The sequence below is a fragment of the Microcaecilia unicolor genome, chromosome 14 (assembly GCF_901765095.1).
Source record: "Microcaecilia unicolor chromosome 14, aMicUni1.1, whole genome shotgun sequence".
NCBI lineage: Eukaryota > Metazoa > Chordata > Amphibia > Gymnophiona > Siphonopidae > Microcaecilia > Microcaecilia unicolor.
In genome coordinates this window covers 44,127,163-44,153,399 of record NC_044044.1, presented here as the reverse complement: position 1 = coordinate 44,153,399, position 26,237 = coordinate 44,127,163, and the positions used below count along the sequence as shown (strand labels likewise).

Sequence of the window (26,237 nt, the reverse complement as noted above, 5' to 3'; positions counted from 1 at the left end):
GCAAAATATCCTCAGACAGTACACAGAAATCAATTCTACAAAGAGACCCTGAATTTTGTAAATGCATTTGACAGTTCTGCCAGTGCCTTGTAGCTGTGTCACTGTAGCCATACTGGAGAGGAATATTCATAGGGCAGCTTCCACCTGTTAGCTGACCCCTGACTTCTGGGTTTGGGTTGCCCTGCTCTCTCGGCCCAAACGCATGTCACTGATATCTCAACTTTACAAAAGCAGTTCGCTGGCAGGTGCAGGGTGAACACATAACCAGAAGCAGGGCAGTTAAAAAAAAATGAAATAAATCCACACTTTACTGCAGAGTGAAAAAGGAATGAAAATCACTGGATGTCTTCCACAAGATGAAGCCAAACAATGAGCCTTCCATCAGCTCTGCCAGAAATCCAAAACACATCCTGAGCACCTTATTCTAGATCCACTCTGCAGTAACCAAGCATGAAAAGGTAATTTTAAAACAGTTAACAGAGCTGAGAGACCAAAGTCGCATGCAGTTATGCTGTCTTATCCCCCAGGACTCAGTTTAACTGAGAAAATGGACCATTATTCAGCTAAAAGTACCTATAGCCCTAGGGACACCCTCCCCTCTCTTCTCACTCTGGCAGAAGTGTGCGCAGACATGCGTTCTGTATGCTTTGTAGATATGCTTCTGCAAGAGATTTCAGAGCTTGCAACTCACAGTGATTTTCTTGAGGGTCCATCTTCCAAATAAAAGGGCCACAACCATGGCATTAAATGCTGGACCCCGCTGTTGGAGAGAACTACAATGAAGGTCGAGTGAATTGCTATCAGGAAAGAGCTGAGGTTTGAAGGTAAGGACCTCCCCTTCCCTCCCCATTCTGAAAACAAAACATAACCAAACCAATGGTCCCATAACTATGTCATGTCTTCTGCTTGATGCTATTCCTTCACCTTGGTCACATTGTTCTGGAGAATGGAGGTAAACCTGGGGGACCAGATTAGGATTCTAGTGAAGAGCCCAATGATTCCAAGATTCCCCACCACAGCAGCAATCATGATGCCCAAAGTGCCAAAGAGCGTGGCCGGCAGACTGTGAGAGGTCAACCAGGGCTTGCGGGAGGTCATGTCCGCCAAGATGGCTTCCAGTTGAAAATGTGTGCCCACCACGGCACAGACATGAAACAGCTGGTGGCTGTGACCTAGGAAACAAAGAGTTTGGGAGAACATTTTCACTGTGGCTCGTCCTGGGCGCGTTCAAGAGAAGAACCATTTGAAGGTGAAACTGAGATTGGTTTTGACAGCTTTGGCCATTGCTCTTGAGTCACCAAACTGATGGGAAAACTCAGATAACATATGCCATGAGATCCAGAGGGAAGTTGGGTAGCTCTCACAGTGAGGGTGTCTTCTTTCGACTTTTCTGAAAACCCTCTCTAGAGCAGATTCTTGGGATTCAGCACTTGCAATCCAACAGGACGCATTGATTTTCTGGACCCAATCTAAGGGCACACAGAACATCTTATGTACCCATAATCCACACATGTGTTGTGTGGAATGATCCAGAGATTGCATACCTCTAGGAGAACCCACATACTCGTATTTTAGGGATTGTGGGAGAATCAGCCACTTCTTCCTGCATCTGAACTCTCAGTTCACTCTGAGCCTTTGTGCCACTGGCCTGGGGAGTGGAAGCCAGACTCAGGAGTTGAAACCAGGTCCCCAACATGGAACCAGAGGAACCATATCTGGACTGGGCCATGGGTGGGAAAAGGTTTACAGAGAATGGCTTTGGTCTCTGGTATTTACACACACAAGCAGTACACAAAAAGCTTTACAACTCATTCCCCTCCTCTCCCCAGCTGCATCCAGAGACCTGTAGAGACCCACACGGAAATCAGGAAAATGCCTAGAGATGTCATGGGGGAGAGGTAACAAAAAAACTGGACTGGTTTGGCTCAGTCCTGAGGACCTGGAGCAATCCAGAGAAGGAGCCTAATGGTTAGAGCAGTGGGCTGAGAAGCAGGGAAACCAGGGTTCAAATCCCTCTGTTGACATGCATTCAATGCCTCAGGAGCCCTCTGGGAACAGGAAAATTCCTACTGTATCTGAATGTAACTCACCTTGACCTACAATTGAGAAAAGGTGTGGGCTAAATCCCAAATCCTTTCCCTTCCCTTAGTTTGTAGAAGTGGAGACCAAGATGGAGACACCCTTTCACCAATTCTTACCTACGTAATCGAAGCGTCCGGGAGCCAGGCGCTCAGGTAAATGAGAGGCGAAGAGGAAGCCGGTGAGAAAGGCGAAGACGAGGTGGTAGAAGTGAAGAGGAATGGCAGCGTTCCAGGCGCACCCCTCACCCCAGCAGAAGAGCAACTGCAAGGCAGAGAAAGCAAAAACTCTTCAATTCAGGGCCTCGGATCAGCACGGAAACTGTGCTCAGGAGAGCTACTCACCCGATACAAGAGGGGAATGTTGTCAAATACGAAGGGATGGACAAAGGCAGCCGTGCGAAGGACTTTGCTCAGCTTTGGGGCATCCAGTTCCAGGAATCTACAGATCAAAGAGGAAAGAGATGGTTACATGAAGCTGCAGAAGGGCTTTGAGCCTGAAACTGTCGATTTGTAGCAAACGACTGAGAGAATCACCCAAGGGCAATGAGGTATCACTACTACTACTTATCATTTCTACTGTGCTACTAGACATACACAGCGCTGTGCACAAAGAAGTAAGGGATGTTCCCTGCTCCACAGGTAAAGGTAAAGGCGGTTAGCTTAGCAGAGTTTTAAAAAGGTTTGGACGTCTTCCTAAAGGAAAAGTCCATAGACCATTATTAAATTGGACTTGGGGAAAATATTTCTGGGATAAGCAGCATAAAATGTTTTGTACTTTTTTGGGGATCTTGCCAGGTATTTGTGACCTGGATTGGCCACTGTTGGAAACAGGATGCTGGGCTTGATGGACCTTTGGTCTGTCCCAGTATGGCAATACTTATGTACTTATGACAAAGCTTACAATAAGGGAACATAAAGGATTACAGAGTTTAATTTATTTATGGAATGATTACAACATAGGTATTGTACTGAACAGGTGAATTAAAAAAGCAGCATTAATAAATATGTTTCTTATGGACCTTCCCATCTTACAGCTTTTTGTCAGCTAAATGGATCACTGGGGGGGTAATGTGTACCTAGAGATTGGCTCTTTTAATGAATAGGAATTATGTGACCTTTATTATTATTTTTCCTTTAAATTAGAATTCCCATTCATTGTAATCTTGGATCCTAAAATGTGGACTTGAGTATAATTTGCATATGATTTTTCCTTTTTTTAATGTTCTATTTAATATTGAAATAATGTTCAATGTTTAATCATGCTTTTCTGTACAAGTTTTCTTTTGCTTGATTCATTTTTGAAATTATTGATAAATAAAATAAAATAAAAAAAAAAAAAAGAGCAGAGTCAAAAAGGTGGACTTTTAGCCTGGATTTGAATAGGGCCAGAGACGGAGCTTGACATGCTGACTCAGGAAGTCTATTCCAGGCATATGGTGCAGCAAGATAAAAGGAACGGAGACTGGAGTTAGCAGTGGAGGAGAAGGGTAGAGATAAGAGAGATTTACCCGATGAACGGAGCGGAGAAGGGTGTAGGGAGCGATAAGAGAGATTTACCCGATGAACGGAGCGGAGAAGGGTGTAGGGAGAGATAAGAGAGATTTACCCGATGAACGGAGCGGAGAAGGGTGTAGGGAGCGATAAGAGAGATTTACCCGATGAACGGAGCGGAGAAGGGTGTAGGGAGAGAAGAGAGATTTACCCGATGAACGGAGCGGAGAAGGGTGTAGGGAGCGATAAGAGAGATTTACCCGATGAACGGAGCGGAGAAGGGTTTAGGGAGAGATAAGAGATTTACCCAATGAACGGAGCGGAGAAGGGTGTAGGGAGAGATAAGAGAGAAGAGATACTGAGGAGCTGCGGGATGACTGAGTAAGAGAAGCTTGGAAATGAATAGAAAGCCAATGAAGTAACTTGAGGAGAAGTGTTGCCATCTTACTGCTATGCTTGTTTGGTTCCATGGCTTCTACATAACACAAAGGAATCCTGTATGGAAGGCATGGAACCAAAGAAATTTAGTGAAGATTAGATGGCAAACACCAGTAATTGGGAAGCAAACCAGTACCAGGTAGACCAGGGGCGTAGCCAGACTTCGGCGGGAGACGGGTCCAGAGCCCGAGGTGAGGGGGCACATTTTAGCCCCCCCCCCCCCCCGGCAATGCTGACCCCCCCCCCCGCCGCTGCCGCCGCCACCACCAACTTTGACCCCCCCCTACTACTACTACTATTTAGCATTACTATAGCGCTACAAGGCATACGCAGCGCTGCACAAACATAGAAGAAAGACAGTCCCTGCTCAAAGAGCTTACAATCTAATAGACAAAAAATAAATAAAGTAGCAAATCAAATCAATTAATGTGAACGGGAAGGAAGAGAGGAGGGTAGGTGGAGGCGAGTGGTTACAAAGTGGTGCTGCCGACCCTCTCGATCCCCCTCCCCCGTCAACCCTCCCCCGCTGCTGCTGTCGCCTACTTTTGCTGGCGGGGAACCCCAACCCCCGCCAGCCGAGGTCCTCTTCTTCCGGCGCAAGGCTTCGTTCTGTTTCTGAGTCTGACGTCCTGCACATTGTACGTGCAGGACGTCAGACTCACAGAAACAGAACGAAGCCTTGCGCCGGAAGAAGAGGACCTCGGCTGGCGGGGGTTGGGGTCCCCCACCAGCAAAGGTAGGCGACGGCGAGTTGGCGGTGGGAGGAGGGGTCGAGAGGGTCATCGGCAGGAGGGTCCAGGGCCAAATCTACGGGGGCCCAGGCCCCCGTGGCCCCATGTAGCTATGCCACTGAGGAAGACCGCTACAGTCTGTGCCCTGATCTTGGCTGGACAGATCTGGATGGGCTGGACTGGAGCTTTGATGACAACTTCAGTATTTGGAGAACAAGGCCAGTGTTGGGCAGACCTCTACGGTCTGTGCCCTGATCATGACTGGACAGATAGACCAGTGCCAGGCAGACTTCTATGGTCTATGCCCGGAAAATGGCAAAGACAAATAAAGACCAAGTATACATATGTAGTATCACATCATACCTTATGCTATGAGTTTATCTTGTTGGACGGATTTGATGGACCGTGCAGGTCTTTATCATCTACTATGTTACTATGAAGGGCTATGTAAGTGTGGCGACCATGATGGAAGATAAGTTGTACAGTAGAATTTTGAACAGCTGGAAGGGAGAGAGATGGTTTCCTGGGAGAACAGTGAGGGGTGAGTTGCAGTGGAGGTGAGGTAGCCCAGCCAATCAGGTTTTCAGGATACCCACAATGAATATTCATGATAGAGATTTGCATGCACTCTCTCCACCGCATGCAAATCTTGTAGGTATTCTGAAAACCTCCAGGGCCAGGGTGCCTCCAGGGCCAGGTTTGGAGGAGTGGCCTAGTGGTTAGAGCAACGGTCTTGCAATCCAGAGGTGGCCGGTTCAAATCCCACCGCTGCTCCTTGTGATCTTGGGCAAGTCACTTAACCCTCCATTGCCTCAGGTACAAACTTAGATTGTGAGCCCTCCTGGGACAGAGAAATATCCAGAGTACCTGAATGTAACTCACCTTGAGCTACTACTGAAAAAGGTGTGAGCAAAATCTAAATAAATAATAATAACAACCATTCAAGCACCATGCCCCCTATGCCATAATGATCCAGTAGGTTCAATAAAATCTCATGATCCACAAAATCGAAGGTGGCCGACTTGTCAAATTGCACAATAAAGACCCTTTGAACTATGCTTAAGTCCTGCCTGGCATCGAACAATAGTGAAGTTAATACAGTTTCTGTACTAAAATGACTTCTAGGTTCCTGGGGAGAATGCTATGATTTTCCAAAATCTCTGCTACCTGCTTGGCCACAATATCCTCCATCAGCTTGATCAACAACAGGATTGTTGCACTAGGATGATAATTTGATGAGTTGTTCAGTTTCAAACTGGGATTTCTTGAAATGGTGGTAAGAATGATCTTTCCAGCCTCCATTGGGAAAGATCCAGAGGTGAAAACATCTTTCAGGCATAAATGCAGATACGTTTCCCTGAGGGAGACTTCTGCGGTATCTCCAAAGCTTGTGTTGATGCAATTAAAAGTGTCACCCGGCCTGCAAAGACCCAGCATTTATTTTGGAGCTAATCACCATGCTTAGGACTTGAAGTACGAGTCCCTGCATGCATCGATCTGCTGTTTTGCTGTCCATTTTGTAGACCGTTTGCCCACTTGTTTTCTTGGACTTGCAATGGGGTAGATCCAGGATGGAATTAGCCTGTTGGGAACATCTGGAGCTAGTCAATAACACTAAACCCATACCTTCATGGTTTCTGGAGGTGCCGTGTGTCTGAGGTGGTGAGAAAGATCCCCCTTCCCCAGCAGGATTTTCTTACCGGGAGTAGCAGGACAGCGCAGTGCAGATGAACGAGTTCAAAGTGGCCAGCTGTGTGAAGTGTAGGTGCAGCGGGGAGTTAACCCAGTGGTCAGGCATGATGTAGGCACTGTATGTGAAGGCACAGCCTAAAGAACAAGCCGCCAGTGATTAATGCAGTCAGCAGGTTTCAATAACACACAGAGTTGCCCAAGTTAGCCACTTCCAGGAAGGAGATTTTAGGCCCGACGCCCTTATCCTGATGCATTATGGGACCTGCAGTAATGATGTCAATGGGTAGAATCAGAGACTAACGAATCCCACACTGCTTTGGGATGTAAGTTCAAAACCAGGATTGGTCAAAAAGTCTCCCTCCTGGAACTGGGCAACTTGGGCATCGTTGAACACATCTGATCTGGAGCCCATGGCGCCTTTTTCAATGTTTCTCTTTAGCTAGTTAACTATATCCATTAAAAAAAAACCAAAACCTTTAAGCTGATTTCATGAAATGCTTTTCAGCAGGGGCGTAGCCAGACAACAGATTTTGGGTGGGCCTGGGCAAGAAGTGGGTGGGCACCAAGTGTTCTCCACACCACCACCACCAAAAAAATATCTAAGCTGGCAGGAAAACGCTTCTTTCCACCTTGGCAGTCTGCAGAAGGCATGCGCTGAAAACTGAGCATGTGCAGGTGCCAGTATCATGGAGAGTAGCGTTTTCATTACCGTCAGGGGAAGTCTTCAGCTGGCGGAGCTTGGGATCCCCACCAGTAGCTAAACATGTGCTACTGATGGGTGGGCCTGAGCCCTAAATGGGCCACTGCTTTTCAGGCCTAAATCATGGTGCTAATGCTCTTTTCCCCCCTCCCCTAATCCCACATGAGGATCCATCTTGCGCTGCTGAGCTGGCCACATCTGGGAGCAGGGGTCGGATCTCAAAATGAACAGCGAGGACTGACTCCAGATCTCACAAGGACATGGAGTTGGTCCAGCAGCACCGTCTTTACAACCAGAGTGAAGCTATGTCACATCTGCTCAGCGGGAGTTAAAAGCTTCTGAACAGGGATCTGGCACAGGCAGCGTTATCAGAGGGTGCCAGGTCATCAGAGGCAGGTTGAGTCAGTCCTGGTCTTGTTTCCCCTCCCTCATTGCATTTACGGATTTGTAAGCTGGGGGGGGGGGGAGGGAGGGGAGGAGGCTAAACTGGCTCAAATTGTCCTGGTGACCTGAGTCACTGTGACACAGAGGAAATGATGGCAGACAAGAATCAGTTGACCCACCCAGTCTGCCCTTTTAGTCCCATCTACTCTGTTCAGCTAAGGATATCTCTCAGCTGTAGTGCACAGGTTTGTCCACCTACAGGAGATCAGTCCTTAGCCAGGACATCTTGAGTATATCTCTTTCCTCCCTCCCCCCTCCATCTTTCACTCAGTTCTGTACTTGCCAACCTACCGAGGCTGTAGAGACTGAGGGCTCCATAGTCCAGGAAATAGCAGAGGTGGAGGGCACGTGGGGACATGGTGCTAAACGTATGAGCACAGCTGGAGGTGAAGGGGTACAGGCAGATCGCCAGCAGGTACAGCAGAAGAGGCCAGTTGTAAGGGTCCATGTGGAAGTCCAGAGAAGAGGAGAGAACCAGGAACCTCCACAGAAAGTACCTACAGAAAGGCAGAGGATACGAGTCAAACGATGTCTAGGACTAGGCCCAGTCCATGGCAATCTAACCCAGCATGGTCATCTTCTGAGGAGTTTCCCCATTCTCTGACTTTGGCCTATATGAAACAGAAATCTGTAATAATAACAGTGCTTCTCATGTTTATAGTGGATGTACACAGCACTGATAAGTGTTCAGGTACTATATGTCCCTGTAAAAATTAGCTTCCAGTCTAAGTGGGTACTCAAGGCACAAGAAGATAGAGTGAGAAGATGTGAGAGAGGTAGGGTTTGAATCCTGGATTCCCTGGGCCTCAGCTCTTTGCTATAACATCAAGGCCATCTCCTGTTCTCTCCTCTGCTTTCTTATCTTGCTTTCCCAACATAAGACTTTGCATGACTCCTCCTCACAGGCTGCGATTCCCAATACTGTCCAGGGATGGGCTAGCCCCTGCATAACCTTCAGACTCCGTGTGTTAAGACGGGAGCTTGGGTGGTCTCAAATGGCACAGAAAATTTAATACGTGTAATTAAACTCTGGAATTAGTTGCCAGAGAAAGTGGTAAAGGCGGTTAGCTTAGCGGGGTTTTAAAAGGGTCTGGACGACTTCCTAAAGAAAAAGTCCATAGACCATTGTTAAATTGACTTGGGGAAAATCCATTGCTTATTTCTGGGATAAGCAGCAAAAGATGTATTGAACTTTTTGGGGACCTTGCCAGGTATTTGTGACCCGGATTGGCCACTGTTGGAAACAGAATGCTGGGCTTGATGGACCTTCGGTCTGTCCCAGTTTGGCAGTACTTATGTAGGAGTTGTCATAGGCATCCCTGTGGATCAGCAAGGCTGCTAAATGATAAACTGTGATCTTTCGGAATCACTGAAGACGAAGGTGACCAACCCAGCCTTGGTTTTGCTCCATAGCATGCAGAGGATTGTAATCCTACTTTTCATAAGGCAATCAGAATTACATTTCCATGCATGTAATGTAGCAGGGTGAACCTCAGTCAGAAATAGAAAGCTTAATATTTGAAATAGTCTCTCTTAGTTTAACTAGTAATGATTAATCATTATCTTTGAGGCTCTGAGCATGGTCCAGGGATAAGGAATGGGAGAAGCTAATTCGAGTCCAGGTTTTTTGTACTGAGCTGAAGGACTGGTACCGAATACCCTGGTTCTTAGAGCCCAATGCCAGACAGCCTCCATCTTACAGCACCACGTACCAGGTGGGGAGAAAGTGCGTCCAGATGTTCAGGGTCTCATTGGTCATTCGGAAGGAACTGAGGATACAGTCCAAGGCAGAGCTCTTTGGATGACGGTATCCGGAAATAATTCCATCCTCTCTGAAAACCTGCAGGGGCCAAATAATTGAAAATGACCCAGGATGCTGCCATTCTGCTTCAATTTAGTACATTTTTAAAGCTGGTTTGCAGCGTTCGATGCCTGATGTCTGGCTCAAAGCTGAGAAAAGGTGTACCTGGGGCACCTGGTGGATGTTTAGAAGCTGTGGTAACTTCACAGTCAGCATGGTGGGTGCAGGGAGCATCTTCGGCTCACTCTGACCAGACCCAGGTGTGGAACCCGTGTCCTTCCCAGGATCTCAACTTCTTCTCGTCCCCACTTCCTTCCTTATGCCCCGTCCCAGAGCCTCTGACTGCAGTCCAGCATGTGTCCTGGAGTACCAGAAGGAGCACAAAGAAAAACAGGGAAAGATAAGTGTAAAATTTCATTTCATGTTATATAGCATGTCACAGGTGCTGCTACCATTCAGCCCATGCCGACTTACAAAGTACAACATCCAATTACAATTCAGAACAAACAGCCTCAGAACCTACACAACACACATCAAATCCTGAGATTGCATGCAAGTTAATTAGTTAATAAGCCATTAACAATCAATTATTGACGTTGATTGGCTCTGATTGGGATTTGCGCACCCATCTGGCAGCCAGATTCCGAACATCTGGGCGCAGTGTTATAGAATCATGGGATTGTAGATGCAACTTGTGCGCCTGGATTCAGCAGATGTAAGTCCTGGCAGGGCTGCCAAGACGGGAGTCAGGGGGGCAAGATTCCCGGGTCCCGGCACATAGGAACAGGAGAGTGACAGAGGGAGGAGTAGATGCAGGAAGATAAGGAGGTGGGGCAGTGACGTAGCTATAGGGGGCCTTGGGGACACTACAGCTACAACCAAGCATGCACAGAGGGGAAGCAGGGCAGGCAATTCACAGTGCTGGAGAAAGGCTTCAGCTGGTGGGGATTGGGGATACCCGCTAGCCAAGGTATGTGGGGTTGCGGTGGGGTGGGGCGGGGATTGCGGCAGGGAGATGAGCCAAACTGTGCCCTCCCCCCCACTTTGGGCTCCAGACCCCCAAATGAGGTCTGGCTATGCCCCTGGTGGTGGGCGGCAGTGGCCCAAGCGGTAGGGTTGATGGCGGCTGTGGCAGCCCTAACCCAGGTCCGACTCTGTCTCTTTGCAGCCGTGAGTCCTAGCACCCAAAGTTGGGTATAGGAATTGGCATCATGGACTGTTCTATAAAGGGCATTTGCAATTTATTTTTTATTAGTCTCTTTATTATGTCAAGTGAATAAGCACAGGAAAACAAAAAAGAACTTCCTGGATTACAGTGTACAATGTACAAATGGTAACGTGTTGAAAATGTCTGCTCAATGTGCTGCTGCGGCTAGGAAAGCAAATAGAATGTTGGGTATCATTAGGAAAGGGATGGAAAACAAAAATAAGGATATTATTCTGCCATTGCATTGCTCCATGGTGCGACCGCACCTCGAGTATTGTGTTCAATTCTGGTTGCCGCACCTCAAAAAAGACCTAGTGGAATTGGAAAAGGTGCAGAGAAGGACGGCAAAGATGATACAGGGGATGGGATGGCTTCCCTATCAGGATAGGCTGAAGAGGCTGGGGCTCTTCAGCTTGGAGAAAAGGCGGCTGAGGGGAGATATGATAGAGGTCTATAAGATAATAAGTGGAATAGAAAGGGTCAATGTGGAGCATCTGTTTACACTTTCTAAAAATACTAGGACAAGGGGGCATGCGATGAAGCTGCAGTGTGGTAAATTTAAAACAAATCGGAGGAAATTTTTCTTCATTCAATGCGTAGTTAAACTCTAGAATTTGCTGCCGGAAAAGGTGGTTAAGGTGGTTAACTTAGTGGACTTCAAAAAAGGGTTGGACGGCTTCCTGGAAGAAAAAGCCTTAGAATGTTATTGAATGGACGAGGGAATAATACAGTATTTCTAGGACGGGCGGGACAAATTGCTTGTTCTTTTGGCCGCTGTCGGTGACAGGGTGCTGGGCTCGATGGACCCTTGGTCTGTCCCAGCATGGCGATGCTTATGTACTTATGTAAAACCCCTCCGTGAAAAACTACACTGGCTCCCAATCAAAGAACGCATTGCTTTCAAAATCTGTACTCTGGTTCACAAAATTATCTTCGGTGAAGCCCCGGGATACATGACAGACCTTATTGACCTACCAACCAGAAACACACCCGAATCAACACGAACATATCTAAATCTGCACTACCCAAGCTGCAAAGGACTTAAATACAAATCACCTTACGCATCCAGTCTCTCCTACATAAGCACACAACTGTGGAATGCATTACCAAAAGCCTTGAAAACTATGTATGACCATCTAAACTTCCAGAAAAAAATAAAAACTAACCTGTTTAAAAAGGCATACCCTACCAGTCCAACATAAATGCCTGATCTCTGCAACACAACAAAACTAAAGCACGTAATCGACATAACACAAATAAATAAAATAAATAAATAAATAACCAAATCGTATTTCAAAGTGCGTATTTGCTGTCCTCTCCAATTTCTATAGACAGCCCAAGCTTTATGGTAAGATGTAATGTGTCCATTTTTCTGCAAATAAAGTCAAGTTTTCATGAGCGCAGATTTTTTCTGGTACTAATTGTTGAGTGACCTTTACTGAATCTGAGCCTAAATGTGTTGTGACTACAATTGGAACCATGCTGGGCGAGGCAGAAAGGCCAAGCCAGGCCTGGTTTTACACCAGTGCATGCAGGGACATGCAGTCCCTGCTTTCCTTAGGGTAGTGATTCCCAAATCTGTTCTGGGGAAAACCCCAGCCAGTCAGGTTTTCTGGATATCCACACTGAATATTCATGAGATTGATTTGCATGCACTGCTGCCACTGCATGCAAATTTCTCTCATGCATATTCAGTGTGGATATCCAGAAAACCTGTCTGGCTGGAGTTCCTCCAGGATAGGCTTTGGAATCGGATCCACTGCCTTAGGGCCTCACTATGGAAATCTAAACTACAATTCCCTACATGCACTGGGGTAAAACCAGGAGTGGCTCAGTCTGCCATCCTGGCTAAGAAGCTCTGTGAATTATAACCAACCCTGACTACTTCAGACGATGCTAATCCAGTCCTGGTTTTCTAGATACATGTCGCTCCCCCCTTCCCCCTCCCCCAGCCAGATTCAGATCTTATGCCAACACGGAGCAGTGATAGTAACACTGAAAAACAGGATGATCTGTACCCAGTGATATGTGATGCCAACCAGCCTAAAGCTCTGTTACTCTTAAACAGATGTGTATATATAGATAATGAATCACACACATAAATATTCAGTGGACATGAGCAGACTCTGTAAATAATTGGGTCTGTTTTCCTTCCATTAAATTTGGATACCAAAAAAGTATATCTTGTAACTATATTAAGCAAGTATTGTAAATTCTAACTACAGACTGGAAAGGGCAACAAATTGTTATTAGAACTGAACTGTGTCCCCAAAGTGATCCTATTCTAGTCACAACTTTTATGCTTTCCTAACTCCCTTTTTGGATCAAAGTGCCAAGGATGATACCGACTATGGATGAATAAACTTTTATGAGCAAGACGTTTCTGCTTCTTTCCATCTGAAGGTGTGCAAAAAGTGACACGGGTGACAAAATAACGTTACCATAGAGGGGGAAGTGATGTCACCGTCGAACATGGACGCCTGAGAGAGAAGCTCCCGCTCCCCTACTACAAAAAATAGCGACCAAGCCTACCAAACAGCTAGCTTGACACAACAAGACAGCTAGATCGAGGACCGACTGCATTTAGATCGCAAGATCCATGAGCCAGAAAGCCTCGGGGGCAGATTTAACACGTTTTTCCTACCCGGGAAGAACGGAGCCACGAGCGAACAAAATGGCCGACCGGGAGACCTCATCGGTAGCACCCAGCTCGAAGGAATTTTCCCAAAACAGCGGCAAAAAGGCTCTCCATGAGGTGGCAACATTGCCCGCAGAGATACCAGCGGAGCTCAAGACCTGGCTGCAAGATATTAGCGCAAACCTTCAATCGCTGAGGTCGGAGGTGGCGGCAGTAGGGGCCGACCTCAGAAGCGAGATTCGTGAACTTGGTGCAAGTCTCGAAGACATGGAAACGCAATTAGAAAGCCACAATGAAGCTCTGAGCTCAGTGGACCAACAATTGACAGAGATGCGGGCTGTGCAGCAACAACAAACAGAAAAATTGGAGGACTTGGAGAATAGAGGCCGCCAGAACCACCTTAGGTTCCGGGGCCTCCCAGAGACACCTACTTATCAGAATTGTGAGGAGATAGTACAAAAAAAAAAAGTTACCATAAGCGCGAACAGTTCAAAACAACTGGGAATGGCAAGCACAATACAAACGACCCCCCCCGCCGGACACCATGAAGGAGCTTGCTCAACAGTGGGGGTGCTCGGCACCCAGCAGCACCCACAGAGCTGGCTCCTATGAATGTTATACGTAGGTATCCTTGCGCGTGCAGACGAAAAAGGACACAGCGAGAGAAGGACCAGCGCAGCCAGTGGCAAGATTGCCAGGCCTAGTACAACTCCTCAGGCCCTGTCAACCACCACCATCCACTGCCCTCCCAAACCTCTCCCCCCTGTCTGCCAATGTGACCAGCAAGTGGTAATGGGAGGGAGAGGCAGAGAGGTACATGGGGAATGGGGTGGGGGAGGGGATGCACATGCTAGATATAAGATTATCAAGATACGAGCAAAGTCTCAGTGGTTTACTGCATCTTGTCATGAAAATCTTGCCTTCCTGTTAAGGGCTTCAAGAGTAAAACGTGGCTTCCCACCCACTAGTTGTTTTCCTTATATAGGGGCCCTTTTTCTAAGCCGTGTAAGCGTCTATGCGCACCCAATGTGCGTCAGTTTCAAGTTACTGCCCGGTTGCCGCATGGCCCAGGTGGTAATTTCATTTTTTATACATGTCCACTCAGGGGCGTAGCCAGACTTCGGCGGGAGGGGGGGTCCAGAGCCCGAGGTGAGGGGGCACATTTTGGCCCCCCCCCGGTGCCGCCAACTCCCCCCCCCCCCCCCACCATTTTTTACACTCCCTCGCCATTTGATCCCCCACCACCGCCGACATCACCCCACCTTTGACCCCCCCCCCCGTGCCAACCCTTTCGACCCCCCCTTCCCGCCGCTTCCAACCCTCCCCCGCTGCTGCCATCGGGTACATTTGCTGGCAGAGGTCCCCAACCCCCACCAGCCGAAGTCCTCTTCTCTGGTGCAGCCGCGCTGCTGATCTGCAAGGCTTCTATTTCTGTGAGTCTGATGTCCTGCACCTTCCTCTTCTCTGGCGCGGCCGTGTTGCTGATCTGCAAGGCTTCTGTTTCTGTGAGTCTGACGTACGTGCAGGATGTCAGACTCACAGAAACAGAAGCCTTGCAGATCAGTAACGCGGCCGAGCCAGAGAAGAGGACTTCGGCTGGCGGGGGTTGGGAACCCCCGCCAGCAAAGGTACCCAATGGCGGCAGCGGGGGAGGGTTGGCGGTGGGAGGGGGGTCAGGGCCAAATCTATGGGGGCCCATGCCCCCATGGCCCCACGTAGCTACGCCCCTGTGTCCTCTACATGTGCCGGAAAACATTTTTATTTTCTGGCATGCAGGCAGTAATCAGCATTTGAACATGCGTTAATCATTACCATCCGGTTAACGCCTGAACCAAAGGCTGGCGGTAAGGTCATTAAATTGACGCGCACCAATTTTCATTTTGCCACACATCCATTTTCGGACCCCAAAAAAGGCATTTTTTTACAGGTACGCTGAAAATGATTCTGCTCACAGCCAAAACACACATCTACACTAACCGCAGGCCATTTTTCAGTGCACCTTAGTAAAAGAACCCTATAGACTCTTGAAATGTTTAATTCCTTGCAGCCTCCTCCATCCAAACTTTCCTGTTATCAATTAATACCTTCTTTAAGTCACCTGGTACAGCTTTTTGCTGCCTGTCTCACCTCTTATAAGCTTTTTTTCTTGACAGTCTAGGGGACCGTCCATGATGAGAGTAATTTACGGTTTTTCTTTTATAATTCATAATAATTTTCATGTAATAAGATTTTTTTGGTTTAAGTGTTTGATATATTTTGAAATAAATTATGTATAATTGCTATTTGGTGCTATCATAAGAAAACAAATCTGCCTGTACAAGAAAGAAAAGATGCAAACGGGATAAGAGATTTAATTTCTGGGGGAGAAGTAGAAGGGGTTTAGAATCGTTTCTGCCATGTTTGTTTTCTTCAGGGGGTGAGGTGGTGAAATTAAATAATTCCCCTAAACTGAAGCTTTGTCAAATCCAACATCTTCCACTTTGTCTCACCTAGAATGTAAACCGCACCGAACCCTGGAAAGGGGATATTAGCGGTATACACCTCAACCCATACATATACGCAGACGACGTAATGATCTACATCCCATTCAAACAAGATTTACAGGAAATCTCCAGTGACATTAACCAGAGCCTTAATATCATGCACTCATGGGCGGATGCATTCAAACTGAAACTTAATGCAGAAAAATCCCAGTGCTTAATACTTACCTCTCAACACAATACGAGCAAATTCACCACCATAAACACACCAAATTTAACACTCCCTATCTCGGACACCCTAAAAATTCTTGGAGTGACTATTGATCGTCATCTAACACTTGAGAGTCATACGAAAAACACAACCAAAAAGATGTTCCACTCAATGTGGAAATTAAAGAGAGTAAAACATTTTTTCCCAATGACAGTCTTCCGTAACCTGGTACAATCAATGGTGCTCAGTCACCTAGACTACTGTAATGCACTCTACGCTGGATGCAAAGAACAGACAATCAAGAAACTTCAGACAGCCCAGAACACCGCAGCCAGACTTATATTCGGAAAAGCAAAATATGAAAGTGCCGAACCGCTACGAGAAAAGTTACACTGGCTCCCACTCAAAGAACGCATCACGTTTAAGATTTCCACTCTAGCTCATAAAATCATCCATGGAGATGCCCCAGCCTATATGTCAGACCTGATAGACTTACCGACTAGGAATGCCAAAAGATCAGCCCGCACATTCCTTAATCTTCATCTCCCAAGCTGCAAAGGTCTAAAATACAAACTTACGCATGCAGAAAACTTTACCTACCTGAGTGCCAAGCTATGGAACGCACTGCCGCACAACCTGAGAAAGATCTACGAACTAACAAACTTCTGAATATCATTGAAGACCCATCTGTTTAACAAGGCATACATAAGTACATAAGTACATAAGTACATAAGTAGTGCCATACTGGGGAAAGACCAAAGGTCCATCTAGCCCAGCATCCTGTCACCGACAGTGGCCAATCCAGGTCAAGGGCACCTGGCACGCTCCCCAAACGTAAAAACATTCCAGACAAGTTGTACCTAAAAATGAGGAATTTTTCCAGTCCATTTAATAGCGGTCTATGGACTTGTCCTTTAGGAATCTATCTAACCCCTTTTTAAACTCCGTCAAGCTAACCGCCCGTACCACGTTCTCCGGCAATGAATTCCAGAGTCTAATTACACGTTGGGTGAAGAAAAATTTTCTCCGATTCGTTTTAAATTTACCACACTGTAGCTTCAACTCATGCCCTCTAGTCCTAGTATTTTTGGATAGCGTGAACAGTCGCTTCACATCCACCCGATCCATTCCACTCATTATTTTATACACTTCTATCATATCTCCCCTCAGCCGTCTCTTCTCCAAGCTGAAAAGCCCTAGCCTTCTCAGCCTCTCTTCATAGGAAAGTCGTCCCATCCCCACTATCATTTTCGTCGCCCTTCGCTGTACCTTTTCCAATTCTACTATATCTTTTTTGAGATACGGAGACCAGTACTGAACACAATACTCCAGGTGCGGTCGCACCATGGAGCGATACAACGGCATTATAACATCCGCACACCTGGACTCCATACCCTTCTTAATAACACCCAACATTCTATTCGCTTTCCTAGCCGCAGCAGCACACTGAGCAGAAGGTTTCAGCGTATCATCGACGACGACACCCAGATCCCTTTCTTGATCCGTAACTCCTAACGCGGAACCTTGCAAGACGTAGCTATAATTCGGGTTCCTCTTACCCACATGCATCACCCACACAGAACAACAAATATAAATGCATGCATCTCCTCTACCTTTACACAGACCTATTTTTATAATATCTGTTTGTTCTAAACTTTTACCATGTTACTCTAATTCTCTATGTAACAATAAGTAACTATGTTCTAATCCACTACCACCAAGAACGATACATTGTAAGCCACTTTGAACCTGCAAAAAGGTGGGAAAATGTGGGATACAAATGCAATAAATAAATAAATAAAGGGTGGTGTGAGAACACTTGCTTTCCTTCTGGTATGACCAAAACATAAGAGGTGCAGGTCCCAAACATCACCAAGAAGAGAATTCTTAGCATAGCTGAGCACAGAAAACTTGGACCCAACCAAATGACCAGATTAGCTGAGAAAATCAAAAGGCTGTCCCCTGGCAAACCAGAAACGTAGAACAAACGCATGCGTTAAGGCAATCCAGGACGGTTTGCTGATAGGTCCAGTGTTAGTCACGCACGGGCTCAGCGCAGAAATTGGGGAGGGGCTCCAAAGCTCACCTGCAGGCTATGTATCCTTCAGTCTGAGGCAGTCATGAGGCCCCCTGTGGCATGGGGTCCGGGGCAATTGCCTGGTTATCTCCCTCTAACACCAGCAGCCCTGAATACAGAAATGTTCTAGGGTGGAAATAAATAGAGCAGATCAGTGGTAGATATATACAAACTTTAATAGTAGATTTGCAAACTAGTATATTGTCTGACACAGGCCGTGTTTCGCCCAAGAGGGCTGCATCAGGGGCTACAAAATAATAAATAAACAAAATTACAAATTTAGAGACATTAAAATTATACAACAAAATGATAAAAAAACTGAAAAAAAATCCAACTACTACTACTTAATGTATATAATAATACCATGACAATGGAAATGAGATGCAATATGGAACCAGCAGGTGTGTTTAAAATATATACATGTACATAAATCATAGATAAAAATAATGCTGAAAACTATGTATAAATAAATAAATCACGTAAAAAACTACAGTATAAAAATATGTAATAAATATCAAATCATCTCTATTTTGGTGCATACAATAAAAATATTAATAGGACACATACCTATGTTGTGATCTTCACTGTCCAAACACTTGTTAAAAGGTGTTTATGCTGTCCTCCAACTTAAAATACTACATAAATAATAAATAAAAAATAAGTAAATAAAAGAAAGGGTTAATAAATAGCTTCATATATAATGACAAGTGTAGTAAAAAATAGATACAAAGGACAAAAACTAAAAACAAAAATATAAATGAAAAAGATAAAAGTAAAAAGCAAATCACTCACTTAAAAGCCGAATGTAAACCGTACCATAGTAGAAAAAACCAGCGCAAGCTCAATTCGTCCCCTCTCCCCTCTCCCCTACGCACCCTGCCCACTTCGCCATTATCAGTGAAAGAAGGCGGTGGGCTGGGAGCAATGTTTGCATCCTGTGTGGCCATACTGCTGGCACAGTCCTTGGTACAGCGCTGGTCATACGTGTGATACTGGGAACCCGTACTGGTCCCATTCTCACCCCTCACCACAGTAGAATTCCCTATATCTCAGCACCCAACCCTGAGAAGTTCAAGGCAACCCCCAGATTCAAAAGTGAAAGCTGAGTGCTGGCATAACTTTCACAAACTTTCTGTTCCTAAAGAGTTTTCCCATTTCGGTGTAACAAAGTATTAAAACCCCCACAGAAATTAAACAGTATCACACTGTCTTATAATTTAAACCCTGACAGGTTCAACTGCTTGTCACCTAAAATATTTTCTTAACAGACAATCTTAAATTGTGGTGCCACAGAAGGAGGCTTTTATGCTATAAACATATTCCTAAATTTGTGTATCAGAAGTTAAAAATAAAGCTCACATTTTAATGTTTAAAAAAAAAACCCTTATACACAGGCATTGGGTTTGCGTGAAAGGCACTAGACGGGACAGAGCTCTCGGGGAGCCTGCAGACCAGTCTTGGACTTTCCGTCCTTTCCCCCTATCCTGCTCCCTTTCCCAGTGGATTCTGGTACCTGTTGTTGTTGGAATTGAAATGGGAAACGCCAGGACTCCAAATCCCACAGTGCACTGGAGAGGAGGCAGCCGTTCAAAACCTCAGAAATGGTTCGCAGTCTTCCCTCTGGAAAGCCAGGTCTCTGGGTAGCTCTGTAAATGTGAGGCCTTGTTAGCTTACCCCTCCAGGCTGTGCTTGTTAAAAAGAAGTGGTAGCCATCAGGGACTGGAGATTCTCCCTCTTTCCATTTCTAGCCATCTTAAACCTTAACCTGGGTCAGTTGAAGATATATTTCCTTTTTAACTGCAAGAAACAACAGTGGTGGAGTAAGGTCCTGCTTGCACTGAGCAAATATTCTCTTCAAAATGATCACAAGCCCTGCTTCCTCCTAGAAAAAAAAAAAAACAGAACAGGACTGCATAAGTTGTCTGATTTAATGCATTCAGTTTTTGTTTCCTGTGTACTGTACTCAGTGTTGCTGAGGTCTCCTAGAAGCTCTGGAGGCTCTGACAGTTTGCCTCGGGACTGAGGTTGGAAAGAGCATTATTTGAAAAACAGGAAAAGAGAAGCTGAAAATTAAAAGAGAGAGAGACAAGTATTAACACCAAACCTGCCTGTGTCTGTCCTTCTTGGCCCAGGCAGTTGGTGCCAGGAACAATCCCATTTTTCCCCTCCATTACATTCCATGCTAGGGAGGGGGGTTGGCGATTGCCCAGGGCCTCCTCTCCCCCCTCCCCATGCCTTTAGCTGATTGGCAGGCCTCTGGTTCATGTCACACCATCAGGAGATTTTCCCTCCATAAAGCAGCTTTGTGCTAAACTCTGCCAGGCTCCATTCCTGCCTTGCTCGGGTCCAGCCCCACCTCTGCACTCCTCCCTGCCAAAAAGACAAAAGTTCTTGGTGCTGCAGCTTAACCTCTCGCTCTCTCTCTTTTGCAACAGGGCTGTGGAGTTTGGTATTCAAAGTTGTTCTCAAATTCAGTGACGTAGTTACAGCTCTGAAGTTCTGTCTTTCACTCCCTTTCCCAGCTCTCCTTCCCACACTGAAATTCCAAGAAACTGGTCCCTGCATCAGAAAAGTTATATGAGTATTGCAAGGCCCCTCGCACTAAGTCCAAAAGATGAGATGAGACATAAGAAGACAAAGCTGCAAATGCCAGTCAAGGCGTCCGCCTACTGCTAACCAGAGCTTCTGTGTGATGCCCTGCTTCTGCCATGTCTGAGCTGATAAGATGAATTGTTTTCACAGTAACTTCCTTGTTGTTTGCCATCTCTTTCTCTCTCTTCCCCTGTCTCACCCTTGGATCTTTCTCCTATACACCTGGGCTTTATTTCTTACCTCCCACCTTAGGGTGGCCATCTCACCCCAGCTCAGTTGGAAAAGCTAGTCCAGTGCTGGTTTTGCTCCACTGCATGCATGGATTTGTACTGTATTTTTACATATAGAACATGTGTGTTCTATATGTTTTTACAAGTTGTGCACACCCCCTGTGCTCTATATGCATGGGCACACTATACCAGTGCATTTTTACTAAGACATGCTACGTGCAAAATTAGTGCATTTGCTTTTAAGGCCTTTTCTTTTTAGGATTTTTTTTTTTGCAGGTTTTGTGTGCTAATAATGCCTGCAAACGCCTTTTTAAAAAGCCCTTAAATACAAGTGCTTTAATTTTGCAATTAGCATGCTTTTTGAAAAATAAATTGGTATAACTCACATTATGGGTTACATTCTGTATACCACGCCTGAAAAATCCACAAGGTAAAAAAATATGCCTAGACGTGTTCTCTAAAGATCTTTTGGCCAGTGTTAGTTTTGAACTTACAAATACCAACCTGCTCTGACATCGCAGTTGTCTTTTCATCTATATGGGGGTAGTAAGGTCTCCAGGAAATTAGAAGTCAGATGTTTCTTGTCTGAGCTTCCAAATTCTAGAAGGAGCTGTCCACGAGATAGGTATTAGTTCTATCTCATGGGCCAATGCAGAAAGCAACTGTGGGCATGCTTGAATGCCAGTTCTATGCACCAAGCAATTCAGAGAGGACGCTGGTGCGGGTGTTAACGCGCAGGGAAGACATCCATAAGTTGTATTGAAATGTATGCTGATAAACTACTTTAGGTATTCCGTGCTGTGCAGAGACTACCCCGCCCACCTTTGACGCATGCACAATGCGAGAAATGTATTGCGAGGGTCCAGGGTAGTGTGGAAGGTTTCGCAGAGAACATTTCTAGTCAATCTCTCACATTTAAGTGCTGGTTGTTATGCAAGCCGAAGGAAGCCTGTGCAAGTTTTAACAAACATGTGTGCATGTCCGAACAAAACCAAAAGTATCAGCGCACATCAGCGCCTGTTCTTCTGCACCTAAATATGAGCCTCTCAAAAATGTTAAGTGCAGACAATTTTTGAAAGGCTTATATTTAGGAACAGAACAGGTGCGGATATGTATTGACACTTTTAGTTTTGGTTCAGATGTGCAGAAGAGGCTGCACTTGCCATGAAACCTTGTGTGCATACGTCTGACATACCGCCTCCATTTTTGCCACAAATTTGTATACAATTAGCTTGTTGCATTCCATGCTATTACACTCACGGTAGAAGCCACACGCTCAGGCCTCTGTCTGTAGCTCTACCACAAGCCTTTCTGCATCTTTCTGCACAGCACGGAGTCCCTAAATCTAGATTTACGAACTTTGAAACAAATGGTTCTTCTACGACTTGACATATCGGGGGCTTTTGATTTGGTAGATCACTTTAAACTCCTTGAGAGTTGGGTCTGGAAGGCAGCATTTAATTTGTTCAAAGGATCCTTGGAAAATCATAGTTACACTGTGCTGAAGAATGACGCTCGGAAACCGATGTGCGGTGTCCCCACAGGGTTCACCGCTGTCTCCATTGTTATTTAATCTTTTTTTATGGCCGACCTAGGTACAATTTCCTTGCCTACGTCTACATCTTTATTTTCATACGCAAATATTTTTGTTTTGGCACCTGTATACTCAGATCAATAATTGACCAATGTCTTACTAAGGTAAAAATATGGGCACATAATCATTTACTTCAACTAAATTCAGACGAGTCATTTTTTGTGGCTCAGTGATTCTCTGGCTAGCATCCTTGCGGCTGTCCCTTTAGCGGATGGGGTATTGTTATCAGCAACTTAGCAATCTCACGTACTTTGTTCTTTGAGGCTCAGAATGATTTGTTCTCATTTTCACGAGGAACATTTTGTTTTGGTAGTACAGGCCATGCTATTGTCTTGCTTGGACTACTGTAACTCACCGTACTTTGGCCTCCCGCCGAGATTGAAGACCAGGCTGAAGCTGCTTCAAAATACTGCTGCAAGGATGATTTTTTTGTTGCAGGAAGTTCAATAGTGTTTCACCCTTGTTGAGAGCTATTCATTGGCTTCCTGTCCAAGCAAAAGTGATGGTTCAAGTTTTATGTTTCATTCATAAGGCATTTATGGTTCAGTATCTGTTTTTTGATCAAACAATTGCATTTTTCTTCTTCTTTCGAAAATGTATGTCGTTTGAAAAATCATTGCTTGCTAGGTTTCCCTTCGCCTAGTGGTGTGATGTAAAGTAATCACTGGAAACCTTCTTTCTCTGTTTTTTTTCAGTTTCAGCCAGGGGCATAGCCAGACAACATGTTTTGGGTGGGCCTAGGCAAGAAGTAGGTGGGCACCAAGTGTTCTCCCCCTCCCCCCCACAAAAAAACACCACCCAAAAAATATCTCAGCTGGTGAGAAAACACAGGCATGCGCTGAAAAATGAGCATGTGCCAGTATCATGGAGAGTAGCGCTTTCGTTACCATCAGGGGGAAGTCTTCAGCTGGTTGAGCTTGGGATCCCCACCAGCTACCGCTAAACATGTGCTACTGTTGGGTGGGCCTGAGCCCCTAAGTGGGTAGGCCCCGGACCACCCAGGCCCACCTGTGGCTATGCCACTGGTTTCAGCATGGAATGAGTTGCTTTTGGCCTTTAGGTTAGATCCTTTACATTACTCCTTTAGAAGGAGATTGAAGACCTATCTCTTTGAAAAATGGCTGTCAATGTAATTTTTATTCTATTATTTTATGTTCATTTTCATTTTCTTTCTTATTTCTTTTAGATCATTGTGTTTATATTATGCTCTGTAATGGCAGTTTTAAAAGTTGTAAACCACTAAGGACCTGTTTGGATTTTACAGTATACATATCTTTGGATCAGATTGGTTTGGATCTCCCTCTCGGTGTTCTCGGATATTAATCCCCTTGTGAACACCAAGAGGCATGTTTTCAAAGCACATAGACTTACAAAGCTATACAGTAACCTACAGAACTTTACAAATCTAAGTACTTTAAAAATGAGCCTCCAAGTCTACTACTATGTAACCCTTTTTGTGGGTTGGAGAATTGATCACCAGTGTGAATCCTACTGTTGTCATCCTGTCCAGAAAGATAGCAGTGGTGGTATCTGAGGTTTTGATTTGGAGAATAAAGTCTGCCATGATCACCAACCTAGAGGAACTCAGGGTCACCTCTGTAATCAGATCAAAGAGTTCTTCCACAGATGTTGTGGAGTTGCAAGGTACTCGATATACCATGAGCAGCCAGATTGGATTCTCTTCTTCGAGCTGGATTAAAAGGGATTCTGATTCAGTTAGAGAGGGGATGGTGATTCTGTGCAGTTTGATCGTATCCTGAGTCAGGTAATTTTCAAAATCTTCTGCAGGGTCTATACTGCACCAGTCCATGCCGTTTTCAGGCAATGTATCTTCTCGGATACCTGCTCAGGGCTCTGTTAAGCAGCGGGCCCTGGTTTCCTTCAATTTGTGACCAGCATGATGATTTTCAAAAAGTTTAAGTAACTTAATGATTTTAATCTCTCCTTTCATCTTTTTTTTTTTTTTTTTTGTTGTTGTTAGAGGTTGTTGTATGTCTATGGTGCATTAAGCAACTGTATTTATGCTCAATTTCTTAACAGTAGAACAATGGGTCAAAGGATGCTTACGCAAGCAGGGGGAGTGTGATCTGGTTACAAATTCTGCAAGGAACACAGCAACACAAAGCAAGTTTTTCATAAAGCCCTAGGCCGATGTGCTAGAGTCCTCTGTGCTGCAGAACGCCTGCTTCCAGAAATCCTGGCCTGAACTAGGGGTAGTGGCTGACGCTCTGCCAGAACCCTGTGACATTGGTAATAGTTCGCCTGGGAACACTGTGCATCTTTCAGAGGCTTGGCTAGACCCTCTGACACTGAAAGCAGCTGTTTGACTATATAACACCCAAACATGGAACATGCTGGAGAGTCAGGGGAAGTGGATTATTAAGAACAGAGGAAATCCCTCTGTAAAAGTTGATTTTTTAAAGATAGCAGGGGTTCATAAATCTGTACAATATACCCTCCTTGAGCCCAGCTGGGTGTTGAGAAATATGTTGAACCCTCCCTTCCCTACCTAATCCCAAATTCACATAGCAGGACTCCCTTCCCTCCTGCATTAGGGTCTCTACCTTACCCTAGGGTCAGGCATTCTCAACCCAGGCCTGGGGATACACCCAGTTAGTTGGGATTTTAGGACATCCACAATGAAAATGTATGAGACAGATCTGCATACTGAGGAAGCAGTACATACAAATCTATCTTATGCATATTCATTGTGGATATCCTGAAAAACAGATTGGCCGAGCATGGCCCGAGGACTGGATTGAGAACCTCTGGTCTATGCCAAGCTGCTTCTGAGCAGGATGAAAGGGCTGTTCCGAGTGGGTTGTTTCCACGTTCCAGGTTTTTAGCACCTGCTCTTGTCATTGTAGGCTGAAGTCCTTACTGCCAGCTGGACATTACTCTGCCCCACATAGCCCTTATGCCTGCAGGTTTCATCTATACGTGGGTATTTTGTGGTTTTTGGAGTGTTCACACTTTCCACCACGAGTGCACTAGCTACAGGGGGATATGAGCCTTGGTCCCCTTCTCTACAGAGCACTGCACCTACCATTAGGCTATTCCAGGGACCTGCTTGCTGCTCTAAGAGGAATAGTCATTATATCTGCCTGGTACGTACCATCACTTTCATCTCTAACGGGAGGGTGGGAGAGGGTCAGTGACCACTGAGGGATTAAGGGGGGATTTATGCCTTTATCCCTCCAGTGGTCATCTGGTCAGTTAGGGCACCGTTTTGGCACTTAGTTGTTCTGAAAACAGATCTAGCCAAAACCACCCTAGTTTTTGCCCTGGACGTTTTTACAAGGTTTCATTATCTCAGCAAAATATTCAATATCATAAGCCCGCCCTCATTCTGCCCAAAACACACCTCCTTGAGATTTAGACGAACTATTTCTATACATAAGTTTCAAACACAGCGATTTGGGTGTTTTTAACAAAAAAACAAAAATCCATCTACCACTTAGTGCTGGGTTTTTTGTTACATGTTGTTCTGGTCAAAAAAGAGTCCCATAGTATGAGACTAGAAGGTAGTGTTCAGGTTTCATTGGGTTGTTTTATGTTTTAACTTGCATTATTTTTTGCTTTAAATTGTGTATGGACATGATGTGATCTACGGAAGTGCATGAAGAATATAAACAAACTTTAACCTTCATCTATGTGTGGTTGAAGGTACAGCATTCATCCTTAGGTACAATATGCTGGATGCAGACCAGCAGCTACCTCAACAGAGGTATCATCTCCTTTTGTCTGCTGGTTACGCCTGCCCTGTGCACAGCAGTAAGCCTCTGGCCACCACCTTAGCACAGCAGCGGTGTCTGCGTGTTGGGACACAT

At 45.4% G+C, this 26,237-nt stretch overlaps 1 protein-coding gene across 1 annotated transcript; it reads right to left on the bottom strand.

Moving 5' to 3' along the window:
• Positions 1-303: 303 nt before the first annotated feature.
• PAQR6 (progestin and adipoQ receptor family member 6) lies at positions 304-20,045 on the bottom strand. Its single transcript, XM_030186931.1, has 10 exons — positions 19,505-20,045; positions 18,559-18,626; positions 18,001-18,117; positions 9,544-9,739; positions 9,290-9,417; positions 7,869-8,074; positions 6,442-6,568; positions 2,424-2,520; positions 2,199-2,343; positions 304-1,172 (listed from the first exon to the last, which is right to left on the bottom strand). The coding sequence occupies exons 4-10, from the start codon at positions 9,610-9,612 to the stop codon at positions 913-915; spliced, it is 1,032 nt and encodes a 343-aa protein (XP_030042791.1). The 5' UTR covers positions 9,613-9,739; positions 18,001-18,117; positions 18,559-18,626; positions 19,505-20,045; the 3' UTR covers positions 304-912.
• Positions 20,046-26,237: the final 6,192 nt, after the last annotated feature.